Source organism: Phascolarctos cinereus, unplaced genomic scaffold (assembly GCF_003287225.1).
Source record: "Phascolarctos cinereus isolate Bilbo 61053 unplaced genomic scaffold, phaCin_HiC Scaffold_3;HRSCAF=262, whole genome shotgun sequence".
Lineage (NCBI taxonomy): Eukaryota > Metazoa > Chordata > Mammalia > Diprotodontia > Phascolarctidae > Phascolarctos > Phascolarctos cinereus.
The window spans coordinates 202,755,949-202,776,775 of NW_027555736.1; the positions used below are offsets into that span (position 1 = coordinate 202,755,949).

The 20,827-nt window shown below is 37.2% G+C and overlaps 1 protein-coding gene and 1 long non-coding RNA gene across 2 annotated transcripts in view; both read right to left on the reverse strand.

Moving 5' to 3' along the window:
- Positions 1-659: 659 nt before the first annotated feature.
- Positions 660-1,466, reverse strand: LOC144456203 (uncharacterized). The gene is made up of 2 exons (XR_013485113.1): positions 1,291-1,466; positions 660-755 (listed from the first exon to the last, which is right to left on the reverse strand). It is a non-coding gene; the product is annotated as an uncharacterized LOC144456203 (long non-coding RNA).
- Positions 1,467-9,713: 8,247 nt separating this feature from the next.
- CATSPERB (catsper channel auxiliary subunit beta) overlaps positions 9,714-20,827 on the reverse strand; it is a 207,045-nt gene continuing 195,931 nt past the window's right edge. Inside the window, exons 25-26 of the mRNA XM_021004314.2 lie at positions 15,544-15,618; positions 9,714-10,519 (exon numbers count right to left, since the gene is read on the reverse strand). Of these exons, the coding sequence (XP_020859973.2) occupies positions 10,319-10,519; positions 15,544-15,618 (276 nt within the window). The 3' untranslated portion in view covers positions 9,714-10,318. The remainder of the gene's footprint in view (positions 10,520-15,543; positions 15,619-20,827) is intronic.

Consider the following 20,827-nt stretch of genomic DNA (forward strand, 5'->3'; position numbering starts at 1 on the left):
CTCTGGGACAAAGGACATGTACATTTTAGTTGATTTATTTGCCTAATTCCAAATTGTTTTCCAAAATGATTTTCTTGATTCATAGCTCCACCAGCAATGTAAGACTTAGTATGGCTGACCTTCAGACTAAAGATGTTTAGTCACTGAAAGTTTAGACTTTCCACAGTTTGTGGTCTGCTGGCATAGCCTTTAAGAGACCAATGATGCCTCTAAGACACAATTAAATACTGGAATAGGACCTTATTGTCTTAATAACACAAATGTACACACATACATATATACACATATACTCACATATCTATATACATCTATGTGTGCATGTACCTTTATGAATGTGTGTGTATATATGTGTGCATACATGAACATGTATAGATATATTTGCAGGCATATGTACTTATATATGTGTATGTACCTATATCTGAATATACACATACATATCTGTAGATTGAGTTGCATTTCTATTATCAGAAACCCCTGGACCAGGATAACCATGTAGAATGATACCACCAATTAAAAAGGGGTGTGGAGTGGGAGAGAGAATGTGTTAAAGGAATAAGAAAAGAAAGAAATGTATTATAAGTGAAGGTAAAGAAAAATATATATATTATATATACACATATGCACTTAGGAAAGAAGATCAGAACATATGAAACAAGAAATAATTGTCACTTGCCTTTATTATTATATGTTACTCCTGATAAGAAATCAGGCATCGTCCAAAGTAAAACTGCAGCATATAAAAAGACCTTTCCCATCTGTTTGAACAAATAAGAGTAAATTTTCATTAAATTGCTTTATATTATTCCTACATAATTAAACTTCAAATAATCAAAAGAGTTACATGTTTTCCTTTAATTTCTTTAAGGAATGTGTGTGTCTGAGACAGACATTTTAATAGTTGATCCAATGATTTCATGTTTTCCTTCCTAATTGCTATCTGTTAAATGTAAACTAGAAAGAAAATATTAGGCCAGAATTTCCTTCAGCCTAAGTAACTCTTGGAAGAGATAACCAATTCTCATTAAACGTGAATAAAATAGAACTTAACTTCATGGGAGCTATAAGATTGACCAAGAACCGAATCTACTATTTTAGCAGAAATGATTACTCAGTTAAATTGATTTTTTTCACTGAGTTGGGGTGTTTGACCTCTGAATTGCCTCTGACCTCTGACGTCTGAATTATACCCTCTGAATCATTTTCAGTTTAACTGTCAATTTGGAGTTTGTAATTAAATAAAATACTCAAACTATAGATTGAAATTATATTCTTACTCCAAATTCTTCTTACCATTGCAGGGGTGGTGTTCAACTCTTTCTTCACACTCTTTTAAATTTGTCCAGTTTTCTTCCTCATAGGACAAGAAAGGTCTTAAATGAACAGCCTAAGTTTCTACAGTTGACCAGTTGGAGTGTCCAAACCAACATTGGCAGTAATCAGCTTCTCCCTACTACAGAGAAGTGCTGGAAAGTTCCAAAGAGGGGCAGTTGGAATGAATTTCCAACTGTCTTCTGAAAAGCATCACTCAAAAGTCACTGTCTCCAAAAAACAATGAGAAGTTTTGGTTTCTCCCAAACAACTATTTTGGGAACAATCTTGGGGAAAAACATGTAAACAAGAAAACAATGATTGATTGCTGTCTGAGCCCCAATGTCTGAGTGGTCTTCATGAAATTATCATTTAAATATATACAGAAATCCAATGACCTTTTTCTCAGCCTTGACCACTTGAGACCTCCCTGTAGCATCTGTCATTGCTGATCTTCCTTCAGGATAGCCTTCCTTTCTTGGATTTTTATAGTATTGCTTCTTTCTGGGACATGTAACCAACTAAATTAAGAACTATAGAAGTGCGATATTACTTTGCAGAACTTAAAAGTGCTACATAAATGTGATCTATTAAAGACATTTTCTTCAGTGTCCACTTACTTAAAAAAAAAAGCCTCTGGTCATTATTCACCAGAGGTATGAATCCATAGTATAAGACAGCAAGAAGTCTAATATGAATTTATGATGGAGAACATTATTTCATAATGTGTTCACTCAGTACCCTTCCCCTACCAGCCTCCATGCCCAGGAAGGGTACTCCCACATGCTTGTATCTGAGGACCCACTCTGGCATTTCTTTCTTGCTTCATTGTCAACTGGTATTCTTCATCCTTGACTTTAGTCTAGTGTCTGATTGTAACAAGAGTGAAGAATATACTCTGGCAACCCATGTGAGAAATAAAGGTATGGGGGTATAGGGACAAAGGAACTACATTTTCCTCTGTGTGGAGTAGCTCATAGGTTAGAGAAAGGGGCAGAAATTTCTAGGAACACCCTACACCACCCTCTCTAAACCCTATGAACTTCTCTAAATAAATACTACATGAAAAATACCAATAAGCCAATACCTGAAAAAACCCAGAACCCTGGTGAACTCCCATGAGAGCATGGAGCTATAACAGCATATTCTAGCATGGTTCAAGAAAAAAATCAGAAGCATGGTATTACAAGGTAACAAATGATTAATGACTTGCAGTGTGAAGTAATTAGCAGTATAGTAAAACCTTAATAAACAGTGATGTCTCTCTAAAGAAGCAAAAAATGAAGCTTCATATGCACGTATACTTAAAAAAAAGGACAGTTTGGGATAAAAAGCAGGGAAGCAATAAAATTCAAAGACTAAATTATCTCTATGCAAGGAAAAATCTTGATCTTGAAGGCAGTATGTATAGAGATAACTTAAGGTTAATAGGACTCCCAGAAGCATGCGAAAGTTGAAAATATAAAATATAAAGGAAAACTGAATAACACAAGACGGTTCTTCCAAACCAAGAAACTGTAGAAGAGAATGGAATAATATATTCTGAAAGGGAAAGGAGCTCAAGATGCAACACAAAATGACATACCCTGTAAATCTGATCTTGACCATCAATAAAAAAAAATGGTCATTCAGTGAAGAAGAAGAAGAAGAAGAAGACAAAGGAGGAGGAGGAGGAGAAGCATTTAAAGTACTCCAAGTGGAGAGAGGATGTGATAAGTTAGCAAATTCTTTGACTTTAAAAAGAAACCAGACAACAGAAATGCAAGAATAAATGCAACTACACTAGAAAGAATAAGTAATGAAATAATTTACCCCATTTGAAGAGAATATTAAAATTAAAAAAAGATATTTGTTACGTTTGAAAATAATAATATTGCTTTATTTTTGTTTTCCTCCAACCTTTCTGACCATTCTTCTACCTCCTTTGTATGATTGTCATCCATGCCCCACCACTTCTGTGAGAATATACATCAGTTATCTAAGTCCTCTTCTTTTCTTCCACTTTCTCTTCATCATCATCATCTGCCCACACAAGTTTTGACTTTCATATCTATGAAGATGATTCTCAAATCATCTCTCTCTTGAACTCTGATCCATTACCAAATGAATGCTGATTATTTCTACCTGTATGCCCCATACAAATCTCAACCTCATTTTGTCCATTATCTCACACTCAAAACCCATCTCTCTGCCCAACTTCCTTATTTCTTTCAAGGACATTACCACTTTTCCAGTTACTGATGTTCACAAACTCAGTGTTCCTGAACTCTTCTTTTTCCCTCATAGAAGGTGTCACCTATAATTATCAAACTAATTCGAACTGATTCATTCAAAATGTTGGGGGAATTACAGTCTTCAGCTAAATCTCTTGTGAAGAAATTGCCTAGATGGGGGAAGGAGACACTGGCTCTGGCTTTGGCCTAGATCTCCTTCCTCTTTCCCCTTTGCCTAGGGAAGAACCCTATGGGCTTCAAATGGTTTGGAGGATTTAAAAAAAAAATTTTTTTAGGCAATTGGGGTTAAGTGTCTTGCCCAGGGTCACACAGCTAGTAAGTGTCAAGTGTTTGGTCTGAGGGTAGATTTGAACTCAGGTCCTCCTGATTTCAAGGCTGGTGCTCTATCCACTGCCCACCTAGCTGCCCCAAGGGTTTGGAGGATTTTGAATTTCCTTTGGGTGTCCTCACCACATCCCAATTAAGGTGATGGTAGTGTCTGTATTACAAGACAAGAATAAACTGGACATATAGTCATGGCTCCAACAAAAGAACCCAGAAAAGAAATTGTGCCAAACTAAAAAGAAAAGGACTTCCATCAACCAAGTGCTGTGCATTATCTCTTCGACATATGTGTTTTCTATTCTTGAACTCAATTTTCCCTGAACTTTGGGAAAAGAAGAGGGAACTTTGGGAACTATTGGGAAAATATGTTGTAGACATTAGGGGTGATATGTTGAATGAATTTCCTGTACCACAATGATTCAACAAGAATTCAATAAATACTGTGCTCTAGGCGTGTTGCTAAGTGCTTAAGATATAGATGGAATTCTTTAAAATGCCATTCCTACCCTTTCCCATGTTGTTTCCTTAGTGAACTAGTTCACTTCTGCATTGTCTTCTTCTCTTGGGTTCCTTGCACCTTTTCCTATAACTGATCCTGCCCTACTAAATCTCATTCTTGGATTACTCCCAGAATTTGCTATCTTCACTACTTTTCACATGCTGCAGAAGGATGCTCGAGAAAATCATAAAGGTATTCTGGTTGTGTCTACTACACATTTATATGACATAGTCTCAGCTGGGCCCTCACTAGGGCAAGGAAATCCTTTTATACTTCTCAAATCAGTTGATTACTCCACTCACAACAGTAGCTTTTCTAAACTTTTCATCTTTTTCACAACCTCCCATGGCTTCCCCTTTCCCCCACTGTTTTAATTAAGAACCTTGCTTCATATTTCACTGAAAATATTGAGGGTATTCCCTAAGACTTCTCTCTTTTCACCTGCTCCTCAACTCACATTTCTCAGATGCCCTCTGACACCTTTGATATTTGTTTCTCATAATAAAATGACTCCTCTCATTGCCAAGGCAGAGCCTTTCACCTGAACAAGTGATCCCATTATATCCCATCTCCTCCAGCAGATTCCTCCTCTATCAGCCCCACACTCCTTAATTTTCAATGTCTCCTTGTCTATTGACTGTTTTGCTGCTGCCCACAAAAAAGTCTATATCACCACCTGGCTCTGTCTACTGCTAAGACTACATTCAGTTCCATAATCTGAATAAAGATCTCTTTTGGTCTCCCTCCATACCCAGAAAAAAAAAAACATGCCTCCTCCATCCTCAAAAATCTCTCACTTAATCCATCCAGTATCCATTTCTTCTCCCTTTTGTGGCAAAAGTCCTTAAGAAGGTTATCTATAACGAGAGGGTGTCCTTAATTCCTTTCCACTATATTCTTTGCATCCTTGCTTTTGACCTCATTATGCAACTGAATCTAACCTCTCCAAAGTTACTTTTAATTTCCAAACCTAATGGCCTCTTCTCAATCATCTTTCTTGACTCTGATCACCCATTTCTCCCTCCTAATTTTCCCCTCATCTGTCAGACCTTAGAATGAGTGTCAAGTTTAGTATTTTTCAATTGTTATTGATCATTCTTTAGAAGTTGGATTGCCAGTATTCTAAAACTGGAACTAAGCTGATCCAGCATATTTAGCAAATAGAGCCTGAGCTCTCAGCATTCAAGTATCTTGCAATAAAGGTCAGAGGATAACTAATGCATCTGATGCCCACACAAATGTCCACAGAAGTGAAAGGAAGCATTTCTGATAGGGTTGGGTACTAATGTTCCCCTGAGGTTTGTATTATTCTAGCTGTAGTACCTTAAGAGCCCCAGAGCTATAACCTCAATCTGTGATAATCTACAAAGTGGGAGGAGTAAGTCCAGTGTAAAGGGGCCTGCTTGACACTGAAAACCAGGTTATTAGCATACCAAGGGATTCTGAGTGAATATAGCACCCTCATTACCAGAGGGGGCTTCCAGGGACAGATGACTGGGGGCTCATTCTTGCCCAGTTGGAAGTAGGCAGATGACCCCCTGTGCCGGTCACAGTTGTGGTGACTAATCAGAGGGACCATATTATGGGAATGGACATTACAAGCTCTTGGAAGTCAGTATTTATCGTGACCTTTCACAAATTCAATGTCAACTTATTGTGGGTAGGACCAAAGGGCAACCCTTGTGGTGACTGAGTAATATCAGGTCTGATGGAAGGGGGGAAATAGAAGGTGAAATTTACATTTCCTCTCTAGTAATGAAGATGAAGAGGGCTGAAATACTTTGGTATGTCAAATTCCCTTACAAAAACCTGGTGTGGCCAGTTAAGAAGGCAGATGGCACCTGGTACCCATCAATGCAGCTATTCTGATGTAATCAACGGTGAATTATATAGGGTGAATATGTAGGGTAATCAGCCTTATTAATGTGTTTTTTACCTCTTTTCTCAATAACTGAGACCATTTAGGTATAGTTTGCTTTCACCTATGTTGGAGTTGGGTTAAGTGCTAAACCTTAGTTGCCCTTCCTCAGGTCTACATGAACTGGTCTTCATATTGCTATGGTCTGGTGAGCAGTTACCTGAAAGAAGCATCCTTTCCTCTGGGTAGTGGGGTACACCACCATATTGATGACATATTGACCCAGGTTAAAATGACTGAGGACCTATAAATGGCAAGCTGTATAAGGGACAAGTGGTAGGAAATTAACCTGAAGGAAAAACAGAATCCAGTCTACTCACTAAAATTTGGGGGAATACAGGTGGATAGGAACTCAGGTGATTCTGGACAGCTCAGAATAAGTTATTGACACTGGCTTCCTTATAAAAGAAATTCTAGAAGCAAATTGGAATTTTTAAGTTCTGGAGAACTCACCTTCCCAACTTAAGTATGAATCCCATTCATTAAGTCACCCACAAACCTGCTTCTTTCAAGTGGAGCCCAGAATAGGCAATAGCCCTGGAAGAACCAAAATAGACTGTCCAGTATTCTCTCCTCACCCCTCACCACTTGTGCCCTTATGACTGTCTATGTCAACAAAGATCAGGCAGAGTGGAGCCTTTGATAGGGACCAATAATAAGGCCAAATAACTGGTAAGTGCTTAGAGCTTTTGAAAGTAGCTACTCACTATGCCACTTGTAAAATCAGTTATTCTCCTGCTCCTGGGTCTTTGTTGCTACTGAGAGGATAATATAAGACCATACTATCATCTTTCACCCCCAATTGCCTGTTATGAACTGTACAAAGTAAGATGAGCCTTCTAACAAGGTGGATAAACACAACAGGTCAGAAAGCAATTTGTAATTATGAAAATAAAGTGACAAAATATTCATACCCAGAGTATATTGTTAGTATAGTAAAATCTCTGGCTACAAATATTTTGTCACTTTATTTGCATAATTACAAATTGCTTTCCAAAATGCTGCACTGTTGTACAGCTACCTCAATAATATACTGAGTCTATCTTTCTACAGCCTCTTTAGCATTGACTGATAGATCCCAGGTTTTGTCATCTTTGCCAATTTGCAGGATGTGAGGGGATTAACCACAGAAAGGTAAAAAAAAGCATATTTTTTTAAATTTTATAAATTTATTTTGATTTATCAACTATCACTTCCAACTGCTTTTGAGTTTAAAACTTTTCTCCCCCTTCCTCTCTACCACCCTCCCCAAGACGGCGCACAATCTCACGTAAGCTATACATTTACATTCCTATTAAACATATTTTCACATTAGTGAAGTTGGAAGTAAAAATTAAAACCAATAGGAGGAACCATTAGAAAGAGGAAATAAAACTCAACAGAAGAAAAAAAATGATAGCAATTCAACTTCCATACTTCTTTCTTTGGATGTGGATAGCATTTTCCATTACGAAGCCTCTGGGGATGTCTTAGATCCTTGTATTGCTGAGAAGGGTTAAGTTTAACAATATTAGTCATTGCACAACATAGCTGTTATTGTGTACAACGTTCTCTTGGTTCTGCTCACTTCACTCAGCATCAGACCATACAAGTCTTTCCAGGTTTTTCTGAAGTCAGCCTGTTCATCATTTCTTATGGCACAATAGTATTCCATTATAGTCATATACCACAACTTGCTCAGCCATTCCCCAATTGATGGGCATCCTCTCAATTTCCAATTCTTTGCCACCACAAAAAGAGCTGCTATGAATATTTTTGTGCATGTGGGTTCTTTTCCCATTTGTTTGATCTCTTTGGGATATAGCCCTAGAAGTGCTATTGCTGGGTCAAAGGGTATGCACATTTTTATAGCCCTTTGGGCATAGTTCCAAATTGTCCAAAATGGTTGGATCATTTCACAACTCCACCAACAATGTATTAGTTTCAATTTTCCCACATCTCCAACATTTATCATTTTCCTGTTTTGTCATGTTGGCCAATCTGATAGGTATGATGTGGTACCTCAGAGACGTTTTGATTTGCATTTCTCTAATCAATAATGATTTTGAGCATTTTTTCATATGACTATAAATGGCTTTAATTTCTTCATCTGAAAACTGTCTGTTCATATCCTTTGACCCATTATCAATTGGGGAATGACTTGTAGTCTTATAAATTTGTCTTAATTATATATTTTAGAAATGAGGCCCTTATCAGAGAGACTGGTTTTAAAAATTCTTTCCCAATTTTCTACCTTCCTTCCAATCTTAGTTGCACTCGCTTTGTTTGTGCAAAAACTTTTCAATTTAATGTAATCAAAATTACCCATTTTGCTTTTCCTCTATCTCCTGTTTGGTCATGAATTCTTCTGTTCTCCATAGATATGATAGGTAAACTATTCCTTGTTCTCCCAGTTAGCTTATAGTACCAGCCTTTATATCTAAATCATAAACCCATTTTGACTTTATTTTGGTATATGGTATGAGATTTGGGTTTATGCCTAGTTTCTGCCATACTCTTTTCCAGTTTTCCCAGCAGTTTTTTTCAAAGAGTGGGTTCCTGTCCCAGAAGCTGAGGTCTATGGGTTTATCAAATAATAGATTACTGTAGTCATTGACTACTGTGTCTTGCATATTTAACCTATTCCACTAATCCACCACTCTATTTCTTAGCCAGTACCAAGCAGTTTCAATGATTGCTGCTTTATAATACAATTTAAGATCTGGAATGGCTAGGCCACCTTCCTTTGCATTTCTTTTCATTAGTTCCTTTGATATTCTGGACCTTTTGTTCTTCCAAATGAATCTTGTTAGTATTTTTTTCTAAGTCCATAAAGTAATTTTTTGGTAGTTTGAGTGGTATGGCACTGAATAAGTAAATTAGCTTAGGTAGGATTGTCATTTTTATTATATTAGCTCAGCTTACCCATGATCAGCTGATGGTTTTCCAATTATTTACATCTGATTTTATTTGTGTGAAAAGTGTTTTGTAATTGTGTTCGTAGAGTTCCTGAGTTTGTTTCGGTAGGTAGATTCCTAATATTTTATAATGTCTACAGTAAGTTTAAATGGAATTTCTCTTTCTATCTCTTGCTGTTGGACTTTGTAGGTAATATATAGAAATGCCAATGATTTATGTGGGTTTATCTTATAGCCTGCAACTTTGCTAAAGTTGTTTATTATTTCAAGTGGTTTTTTACTTGATTCTCTAGGATTCCCTAAGTTTATCATCATGTCATCTGCAAAGAATGATAACTGTTTCTTCTTTGCCTAATCTGATACCTTCAATGTCTTTTTCTTCTCGTATTGCTAAAGCTAATGTTTCTAGTACAATATTGAATACTGTGGCGATTATGGACATCCTTGTTTCACCCCTGATCTTATTGAAAATGGGAAAAAAAAGCATTTTTAAAAGAAATAAAACTTGTTTTATTTGGTAATTTCAATTGATAAAAATATAAAATATGAAGATAAATTTTACTCCTGCAAGTTTACAAAAAAGAAGAAGAAAATAACAGTAAAAATCAATTTTGTTGTTTATATTAACAAATTTGAATGGTCTGAGTTCTCACATTTAAAAAAGTTACAGACTGTATTAAGAAATAAAACTCATCAATATGTTTCTCTCAAGAAAAATGCTTATTACAAGGTCAGCCTAAAACATATCATGCAACTAGAAATTCAAAAAAAATGTAAATGACAGTAATGGTATTTAGTATAGGGAAATTCACTTTTTTTTTTATTCAGAGGCAAAAAAGGTCATTGAATAATGGGGATAGAAAAATGAACAGCAAATACATAACAATCTTCAATTGTATATTAACAAAAAATAGTTGGATAGTTAAATTTATAAAAGCAAACATTAAAGCATACTTAGAAACAATTAATTGAATTCTAAAAGAAATACTAACTCTGTATTATTATCATTTGGTTTGTATGTTTAACCAGTCTTGTTCTAGGAAATTATTGAAAAGACTGAAGAACAGCGGGGGCGGGGGGGAGAAATTGCTGTGGTTTTCATGTTATTTTTCATTTGTGTCATAATGTATAATTCCATTTAATCTTCTTCATCAAAAGAGGAACTTGATTCAGCTACTTTGTTCTTTCTTACTACCAGATTTTTAAGCAGCAGCCATATCTGGATGTCAAATAATTCCTTCATAAACACTGCAAGAATTATTCCTCCTAAAATTACGGCCACTATAGAAGCAATAAGCAGTCTTCCTGGAAATGGAAGTGGTGCATTATCAACATAAATCTGAAACGGAAAGAAAACAGCATTTTAGATCCCTAGTTTTACTCACTAAAGCCAGTGGGATACTCTGGGATCCCCTTAGTTGTTGAAGTAATAGAAGCTTCGATTTATATAGCATAGTCCTTTTCATAACAATCTTTATAACCATCTCATTAGAGGCAGAATTGTCTTCATTTCAAAGACGAAGAAAATGAGACTCAGACTCATAAGGTCATAGAATCATATATGCATATATACACATATATGTTACACACACACACATACACACACACACACACACACACATATATATATATATATATATATATATATATATACACACAGAGACAGAGAGAGAAATGGGATTTTAGTAGTTATGGAATCTAACCCTTCATTTTGAAAGTGAGGAACTGAGGCCCAAAGATGTTATATAACTTGCTCAACTTCACTAAGATGTGGGCCCTCTGTCCAGATGCCTCTGACTCCAAATCTAGTGCTCTTTCTGCTGGCCCATTTTCCCCTAAGTTAAATGATCACCCTGTGTCACATTACTAATAAGATGTTGGAGTCAGGATTTGAACCATCCTCAGCACTTTATCTACCTTGTCACACTACCTCTCTTTCTAGTTCAGTGGACAACAAACCTTTGCTTTATTTACAATAAATACGCTCATCCACTCTTAGAAACAGCCAGTCATCTATTTTAAAAGAAACATGTGTGCAGGACAGATGCAAAAACAAAATTTTTTTAATGACTGGCCACATACATCAATAGCTTAAAAGTATATTGAGATGATGGAAAGCTTTAGAATTAAGAGGGAAACAGAGGCAAGTGCTGTCATTTGATGGTTTGGGGTCTAGCCCAAGATGCTATAAGAAGCATTGTGGCAAATGTGTGTTAGAAGAGTCTGAGAAATTTTGGTCTCATATAATCTAGAGTCTGAAGCTCCTGAAGATATGCACAACATGTGGATAAATTAAAATTCTGGGATGTGAGAGGATTTGTGGCCTGGATGATGGTGCCTTCTAGAAAATATATGCTAGTATACAGTATATATCTGGAGAGCTGCCTTTAATTTTCTATTTGAAATATATCCATGGGCCCAGCATTATTCAGAGGGAGCTAGACATTCTGAAACCATCTATCAGAAATGAGATTGCCTCTATGGTACACTAACAGAAACAGGACACATGTCAGGATTGCCCTCTAGGCTCCCAGGAAATTCTTTGCTGCACATAGTGTGGTAGGAGGAGATGGAACAATGAATTCCCAATCAATTTTCTCCCCAACCCAGTTAATGCAGTCACAGAATGTAAAAGGAGAGGTAATAGAGTTGAGGTGTTAAGGTCTTAAACGAAATATAAGTCAGGGTTTATACTTTGTTTCCCCTTCCCCAAGTGTGATGTTTTCTGATCATAATAGAATTGTAAGGCACCTAACCAAGTGAGATCTATTCTCCTCAGTGAATTTTTGTACATTTTTTCCCCTTTTTTTGTACTTCCTTTAGCAAGCTATTGGCTCTTTTTTTCATGATTCTCTTGCATTGTTCTCATTTCTTTTCTCAAATTTTCTTCTACCTCTTCTATTTGATTTTTAAAATCCTTTTGAGCTCTTGCAGTAGTTCTTTGGGGACTTGACACCAATCTACATTTCCTTTGGGGCTTCATATGTAGCTGTTTGACATTGTTATCCTCTTCCGAGATTATGCTTTGATCTTCCCTGTCACCATAGTAACATTCTATGATGATTCTTTTCTTGTTTGTTGTTTATACTGTACATTTTTCCAGCCTTTTTTTTTACTTTTGTGTTAAAGTTGGGTTCTGCTCCTGGTGTGGAGGAGGCACTGTCCCAAACTTCAGGGTTTTTTGTGCTGCTATTTTCAGAGCTAATTCTGGGGACCTGTCAGTTTCTGGTTCTTCTAAAGTGATATGTTCTGAGAAGAGGTGTGGTCACTGCTCTCTTGGCCTGTGCTCTGGTCTGTGAGCAACCACAAGCATTCTTTTCCACAGTGGAGTATGAGCAGCATCCCTGCTCCCCTATGGCTGCCATTCTAGTGTTCGTCTGCACCCTGGAACTGTGGCCTGCATGTATGAAATGGATCCCTATTTCAGCAATGTGACAGAATCCTGTACCCAGTACCTGTAACCTCCTTCTACCATTTTTCTGGCCCTCTTGCTTTCTGTGGGCTGAGATCTCTAGGAATCATAGTTGCTGACTTAGTTGCCCCCAAGGCCTGCCCTAGTTTGCTGGGCCAGGGATTGCTGCTGACTTGTGCTGAGGCGTGGAGCCTAAGCCTTGATTCTAGGTTGGGCCAGGCACAGGACCTCACTCCTGGATTGCTGAGTCATGGCCTACTGTTGGCTTGCCCAGGCTGCCTACTTGCTGGACTGAGCTCCACCCTCACTTCAATGAGACAGACCTTTCCTATCAAACTTCTAAGTTGTCTTGGGCTGAGAAACTGTTTCACCACATCTTTTTGCTGGTACTACAGAATTCATTCTGAAGTATAATTTTAAAGTTGTTTGGACAGAAAATGAGGAAAGTTCAAGAGAGTTCCTGCCTTACTCTGCCATCTTGGCTCTGCCTGATAAGACATACTCTGTAAAGGGTAATTTAGACAAGAGGCAGCTCTGGTGAATGTGACCTCTGAAAGAAGTAAAGATTCACTTATGGTGGAAGAACTGGAATTTTGTCTCCTCTTTCCTCCCACATTGGTCATCATCATCTAACTTGCCCAGTAGGAACACACAATAGGAGGTAGGCTCTAGAATCAAGGGAAGAGACAATTCTGAGAAGCACAATGTTATCTCTAGAGTTGAGAAGAGACCTCGCCATTGAGAGCTAAACTGTCTAGAGAAACAGGACCAGGTAATTCAGCTGAATGGTCCTTCTCAGAAGAGACACTACAACCAGGGGGAACTGCTTCCCCTGAAGACATCATCATGAAAAAGAAAGTACAAAGGACTCTAGTACTAGCAGTATGAGTTACCTGGGTTATGAGTGTTTCTCAAAGGTGTGCCCTCTACTCTATAGGTATGCCAACCCTTCTCACTGACACTTTGTGGATTTTGAAAAGAGTGTCCCCTAGTGTGATGGAGGGAATGTTTCTTTCATGCTGTTTATGATAAAATACTTTCAAGTTGAGCTAATTGTATTAGGAGCACATTTCAAGAAGTTCAAGCCGACAAAGTTAAGGGTTTAACCCAGAAGAAATAATATAAAATGGACAAGACAAAAGGGAGATTAAATGTGCTTTTTTAGCTTCTTCCTTACATTCTGAATTCTGGATTCTCTAGCAAAACGCCATCGAGAGTAATGGTGGCTAAAAAGTAGTGGGTACCAACTGGGCAATCTTCAACAGACCATCTTAACAGAAGTTGGAGAGTTCTGCCTATTTTCACTTTTATATGATGAACCACTCCCCATAAGCCTCCATTTAGTCTATAGATTCAATTAGGTCTCAAAACCCTAAACTTTTTTACCTATACTATCCTTTCACAAACTATTCACCAAGTTATGCCCATTTGTTTTCTTTTCAATCTCTTAGATTCATTTCTAACTTTGTAATTTTCCCAGTCAAGAATTGACATTTATTCCCATTTTTTTCATTAAGCCTTCAGCCTCCTTTAGACCCAGAACCTGTATTGTACCTGAAACTCTTATAAAGGGCATTATTCAAATGCTGGCACAAGAACAGAAGTTATAAAGCATTCCTTCCAAAAACTGTGACACCCTCTGCAATGAAAACACAGAATCCAGGAAAGGAAGAATGGCTACAAAATAGTGCAACCTATTGAACGCAAAAGTACATTCCACACGTGGCCAAGTCAACTAATGACTTTCAACTGTTTCTCTTGAGAGTGTTCGCTAAATTGACTATATGGTGGGAATGGATGGGTTACTTTGCTGCTAGCTGAGCCTGTCTCCTTTGGAAGGGAAGCTTCCCTGGGCTTGCTCCTCACACAGGGCAATAAATACTACTCTCTATCACCTCCAGCCTCACTCTTGGGTGGAGTGCTGCTACAATGCCTTGTATCCAAAAATACTTTCTGGTTCAGAAGTCAATTCCTTTTGAGAGGGAACACAGCTCTAACTTATGGTGGCCATCCTATTATATTTCCCAGATTTCTGCTTAATCTTATGCAAAATGAGTGCCTAGGGACAAAAGTCCGAAGGCACTTGCACTGAGGCAAGTTCACCATCTTCGCCGGCATATCTTATGCAATTTAGTTATTCAAAGCTCCAAAAGCCTAAATAAGCCATAAGTTTAAACCATAAGGGAACACATCAAAGTTCATTTGGGGAAGAAGAACTGCTGGTAGGGAGAAAAGCAGGCAGAAGCAGCAGGAGTATAGTATTAAAAAGTACTGTCTTGAAGCCAGGAGACCTGAGTTCCTATACTGACTCTAACATTATGTAGCTATATGACCCTGTGGTCATATAAGTAGTTTTATCTGGGTCTGTTTTCTAGTCTATAAATCTTCAATGCAATAAAGTTATTAAAGCTTAAAATTTAAGTTCCATTGTCATATAAAGAAGATGGTATAAATACAGGGTGTCCCAAAAGTTTTAATGCTGTATGAAGCTATTTGAGTTGTACTGGGCTTGACTGGCTATTAAAGCTTAAAATTGCACTAAGACTTTTGGGACATATATTTACACCATCTTCTTTGCATAGTTACACTGTAAACCTTAAAGTACTATATAAATGAGATCAAGTTTATCAGTTTTAGTACTAATTAGACAAAGCGCCCAAACTTATAACTTTAGATAAGACCTGCCCACTTATCTGTGTCCACAATGCCATTCACTGGGAAGGGCCATCATTCTCCTGGTGACTAGGCTCAAACCCCCATACTTTTTTTTTTCCTATATCATCCTTTCCCATCATCCATTCAAATTATTCACCAAGTTATGTCAATTTGTTTTCTCTTCAATCTCTTAGATTTACTCTTAATTTTGTAATTTTCCTAGTCAAAATTTACATTTATTCCCATTATTTTCATTAAACCTTCAGCCTCATTTGGACCCAGAACCTGTACCATACCTGAAACTCAGTAAATAATTCACAAAAGGTGACTCCAGGAATAACTTTCACTCTGAAATGGTATAACTCAGAACCCTGTGGAAAAATGACATAGAATAATTAGCAATGAGTAGCAGTATAAGTCTTTGTAATCATTTGTAAGGAGTCAGTTATTAGGAATATGCGTGGCATAACATATTTATTCACAATATTCTAAAGACAAAGAGAAAAAGCCTGAGTTATATTAAGGCAGAGGTTATATTGGAAGGATTCAAGAACTGTTTTTTGTTTGTTTGTTTTTTTAAGCAGTTAGTAACTAGGAAATGTAATATATTATGGCCCTGGAGAATAGCTAATATAAGAGCAATGTCCTACATCCCTCACTCCAATTAATATAATTACCAAGAAATTCTGTGTCATCATGACTTTATTAGGGTCAGAATATTCTTTTAGTTAAAGAATCATTAAAAGACGCAAACAATATGTAATTCCTAGACACCCCAATGAATCAATCAATGAAAAGTATGAAGTAGGAATTATTTGAATGAAAGCAGAGAATGCCTCATAGGGAAAGGGAGAGGTAGAATGGGGTAAATTATCTCACATGAAAGAATCAAGAGAGGGGCAGGTAGGTGGTGCAGTGGATACAGCACAGGGCCTGAATTCAAAATTGACCTCAGACCAAACACTTGACACTTACTGTGTGACTCTGGGCAACTCACTTAACCCCAATTGCCTAAAATAAAAATGAAGAGGCAAGAGAAAGCTTTTACAGTAGAGGGGAAGAGGAAGGAGAGAAGGAGGAATGAATGAATGAATCTTACTCTCATCAAAACTGGCTCAAAGAGAGAATAACATACACACTCAACTGGGTATATAAATCTATCTTACACTACAGGAAAGTAGGAGGGGAAGGGGAGAAGGGAGGGTGACAGAAGAGAGAGAAGATTGGTGGAGGGGTAGTCAGAAGCAAAACACCCACTTGAAAGGATAGGGTGAAAGGAGAGAGAGAATAGAATAAATGGAGGCATAGGATAGAGGAAAATACAATTAACAATAGTAACTGTGAAAAAAATTTTGAAGCAAGTTTCTCTGATAAAGGCCTCATTTCTCAAACATATAAAGAACTGAGTCAAATTTATAAAAATAAGAGCCATTCTCCAATTGATAAATAACCAAAAGGTATGATTAGTTTTCAAATGAAGTAATCAAAGATATCTATAGTCATATGAAAAAATACTCTAACTCACTATTGATTGGAGAAATGCAAATTAAAACAATTCTGAGGTATTACCTCATATGTATTAGATTGACTAATAGGACAGATAAGGTAAATGACAATGTTGGAGGGAATGTGGGAAAAATGCATACCCTTTAACCTAGCAATATTACTACTACATCTGTATCCCAAAAGAGATTTAAAAAAAAAGGAAAAGGACCTATAAATATTTAAATAATGTATATAAGTAATAGGAGTAAAGAATTAGAAATTGAAGGGATGCCTGTCAATTGGGGAACTGCTGAATAAGTTGTGGTATGTGATTATGATGGAATACTATTGTAATATAAGAAATAATGAACTATGCTCTCAGAAAAACCTGGAAAGACCTTCATGGGCTGATGCAAAGAGAAATGTACTATGCACAAAGTAACAGCAATATTATAAGATGATTAGCTGTAAATAACTTAGCTATTCTCAGCAATATGATGATCAAAGACAACTCTGAAGCACTTATGATGATATCCATCTCCAGAGTAAGGACTGAAGGTGTCTGAATACAAATTGAAGCATACTTTTTTGCACTTTATTTTTCTTGCATTTTTTTTTGTTGTTGTCGTCTGTTTTCCTTCACAACATGACTATTATGGAAATGTTTTGCATGTCTACACACTTATAATCTATATGGAATTGTTTGCCTTTGATGGAGGGAATGGGGGAGGGAGGAAGGGAGAGAATCTGGAACTCAACGGTTTAAAAACAAATGTTAAAAATTGTTTTTACGTGGAACTAGGGAAAAATAAAATGTTAATTTTTTTAAAAAGAAAGAAAAATGCTTAAGGTCACAAAACTTCATTCAGTGACCAAAGCCAGTTAGTTACATCAATTGATAAAGATTTATTAAGCACTTACTATGTGCCAGGCACTGTGCTAATTGCTAGGAACACAAAAAGAGGCAAAATATAGTACTTGCCCTCAAGGAACTTCCCCAATTAGATAATGGGGAAGTCAACATGCAAACAAATATATATATATATATATATATATATATATATATATATATATATATATAATATATATGTATATATATAATAATATGCAACCTATATGCTAGATAAGTAGGAAATATTTAACAGGGAGAAGGCACTGGAATTAAGAGAGGTAGGAGAAGGCTTCCTGTAGAAGATAAGATTTTATTTGGGACTTAAAGGAAGCCAGAGGAATCAGTAGTGTGAGCACACGGAGAGAACATTCCAGGTATGGGAGACAGCCAGACATACCTGGAGCTGAGAGATGGGGTATATTGTTTGTGAAACAATCAGATAGCACTGGGTCAAAGCACTGTTATGTGGTGGGGCACAACATGTAAGAAAATTTGAAAGGTAGGAAGGGACCTAGATTATAAAGAACTTTGAACGTCAAACAGTGTTTTGTACGTGCATCTGAAGGCAAAAGAGTTTATTCAGTAGGAGGCTGACATGATCACATCCATACTTTAGGAGAATCACTTTAGTGACATAATGTAGGATAAATTAGAGTTGGGAGAGAATTAGACCCACCAACAGGCTAATGCAACAATCTAGGCATAAGGTGGACAGGACTTACAGCAATGTCAGAGAGAGAAAGGAGAGTATTTGAGATATGTTACAAAGGTGAAATCAACAGGCCTTAACAACAGATTAGATAGAGAGAGAGAAGGGCAGAGAGAAAGCAAGAAATCCAGGATGACTCCTAGGTTGTGAGCCTGAGGAACTGGGAAGATGGTGTTGCCCTCAACAGCAATTAAAGAGGTAGGAGTGGGACAGGGTTTAGAGAGAGGGGAATGAGTTCCATTTTGGACATACTGAGTTTAAGGTATCTAGTGGACATCCAGTTCCAGATGTCTGAAAGGCAGTTGGAGGTGCAAGATTAGAGATTATCAGAGAGAGTGAGGCAAGATAAGTAAATTTGAAAGTCATCAGCCATGCCAGAGGGTGAAGAGGTTTTTAAAAGGAGAGAGGGGACAGGAGAGATGTATCTCAACCCTTCCCTCCTTTGAGTTCACTTCAGGGTCCTTCTGTTGAGGCTGAAGGGTAACCTTCACTCTTTGTATGCAACAGGAAAAATAGTACAATGATTCTTCAATAATGTTTTCTCAGATCTGTCATTTGTTCTCTTTTTCTTTTTTTCTCAGGCTTTTGATTTTGTTTGAATATTTCTTCTTGTCTCAGGGCTTCAAATTATTTTTGGCCTATTCTAATTTTCAGCCAGTTTATTGCTCGGGCAAGTGCCTCTTGTGCTGAGCTGCAAGTTCTCTTTCTAATTCATCATAACTCTCCTTTTCCAAATTTTTCATTTGGTACTCTCATTTCATTTATTAAAACATTTTACCTCTTTTTATTTTTACTCTTACTTTTCTCTTTCTTGAAATCTAATTGTATTTGTGCCCAACCTATGCTTTTCTCTCTTCTGTGTGTATGTTTATCACTGAATTTATCCTTATTTTTTTCTCTTCTAAAAGATTGGGGCCAATCAGAGTAGCACTTTCTTCTTGTTTCTCAAAGAGGACACCCAATCTTCTGACTCCATGAATTTTCACAGGCAGCCCCCCATGCTTGAAATTCTCTCCTTCCTCATATCTAACTCCTCTATTCCCTGACTTCCTTCAGATCCCAACTAAAATTTCATTTTCCATAAGACATCTTTCCCAATTCTTCTTTTTTTAAAGGTTTTATTTTATTTTTATTTTCAATTCAAGATTCTCTCCCTGTCTCTGCTCCCCCCACCATTGAGAAGGCAAGAAATACAATGTCCATTATACATATAAAGTCATGCAAAATGTATTTCCGCACTAGCTATGTAGCAAGAAAAATAGAGTGAAATTGGATAGCATTTTTCATCATGAGTCCTTTGAATTTATCGTGGATCAATGTATTGATCAGAGGAGCTAAGTCTTTCCTAAGCTGTATTTTTCTCTGGGACTTTGCTTGTAAACATTTTGATCTCATTCTCTTCTTTTGTGTTCATATCTTGAATGTCCATGTCTCCATAATAGTTCTTTATGACAAGATTTTTTTTGTTTCCTCATTTCCTAATTTTTCAGTCTATTTCTGACTTTGGGCTTTATTTAAGGGCTGGGTTCTTCACATTTCTGGGGGAAATGTTTGGGCTGAGCTTATGTCCTCTCAAGTCCTGATGTTGATTTCTTTCTGTATTGTTATTCAGTCATTTCAGTTGTGTCTGACTCTTCATGTCCCATTTGGAGTTTTCTTGGCAAAGACACTGGAGTGGTTTGCCATTTTCTTCTCCAGCTCATTTTACAGATGAGGAAACCATAAGGATTCTGTTATTCTAAGACCTCAAATACAGTTCTGTCTGGGAACTTGCAAGCTTTCAGTCTCCCAAAGTGGAGATATCTCAGCCAGGGAAAAATCTGATTGCTTCCCACCTAGGATGAGATCTACAAGTTCCTCTGACTTGGGTTTAGGTTTGAGCAACAGAATTGTGAGAGTGCCCAGTTTGAAATTTCAGTAGATTGCTTCTCTGCTGGTTCAGAGTGACAAAACTCCCCTTTAGTCACTGATTCCTTGCCCTAGTTATTCTTTTACAGGCTTCAGACTGTTCTGGAAGCTAGAACTGAGACCAGCCTCCTGAGGTCTGGGTCACCCAGCTGCTGCTTGCTTCTGAAAGTGTTCTTTGACTGTTATACAGCAAAGGGCTCGCTCTTTAGTCATAAATACTACCCATAGGCACAGGTGCTCTTCTCCGTCTGCTCTGGATCTATGACATGGACCTGGATAATGAGTGACAGAGCTGCCAGCTGACACCTGTTCCTGTGCCTTATATAAGTATAGGCCCCTCTGTGCTGGATCTGGGACCTCTTCTTTTCCTGATGCATGACCATATGCTAGAATATGCTTCATGGCACACTCTTAGCAGACTCCATTCCCACTGTTCACAAATCACTCTGATCTTTGTATTTGTCCTGGGCTGGAAAAATGGCTTAGTGTCATATTTGTCTTGGATTTCCCAGTTAAGACCTAGTCTGCTGCATTTCTAGAATTATTTGGATTATTTAAGAAGGAGGTGAAGCTTGCTTTAATTTTT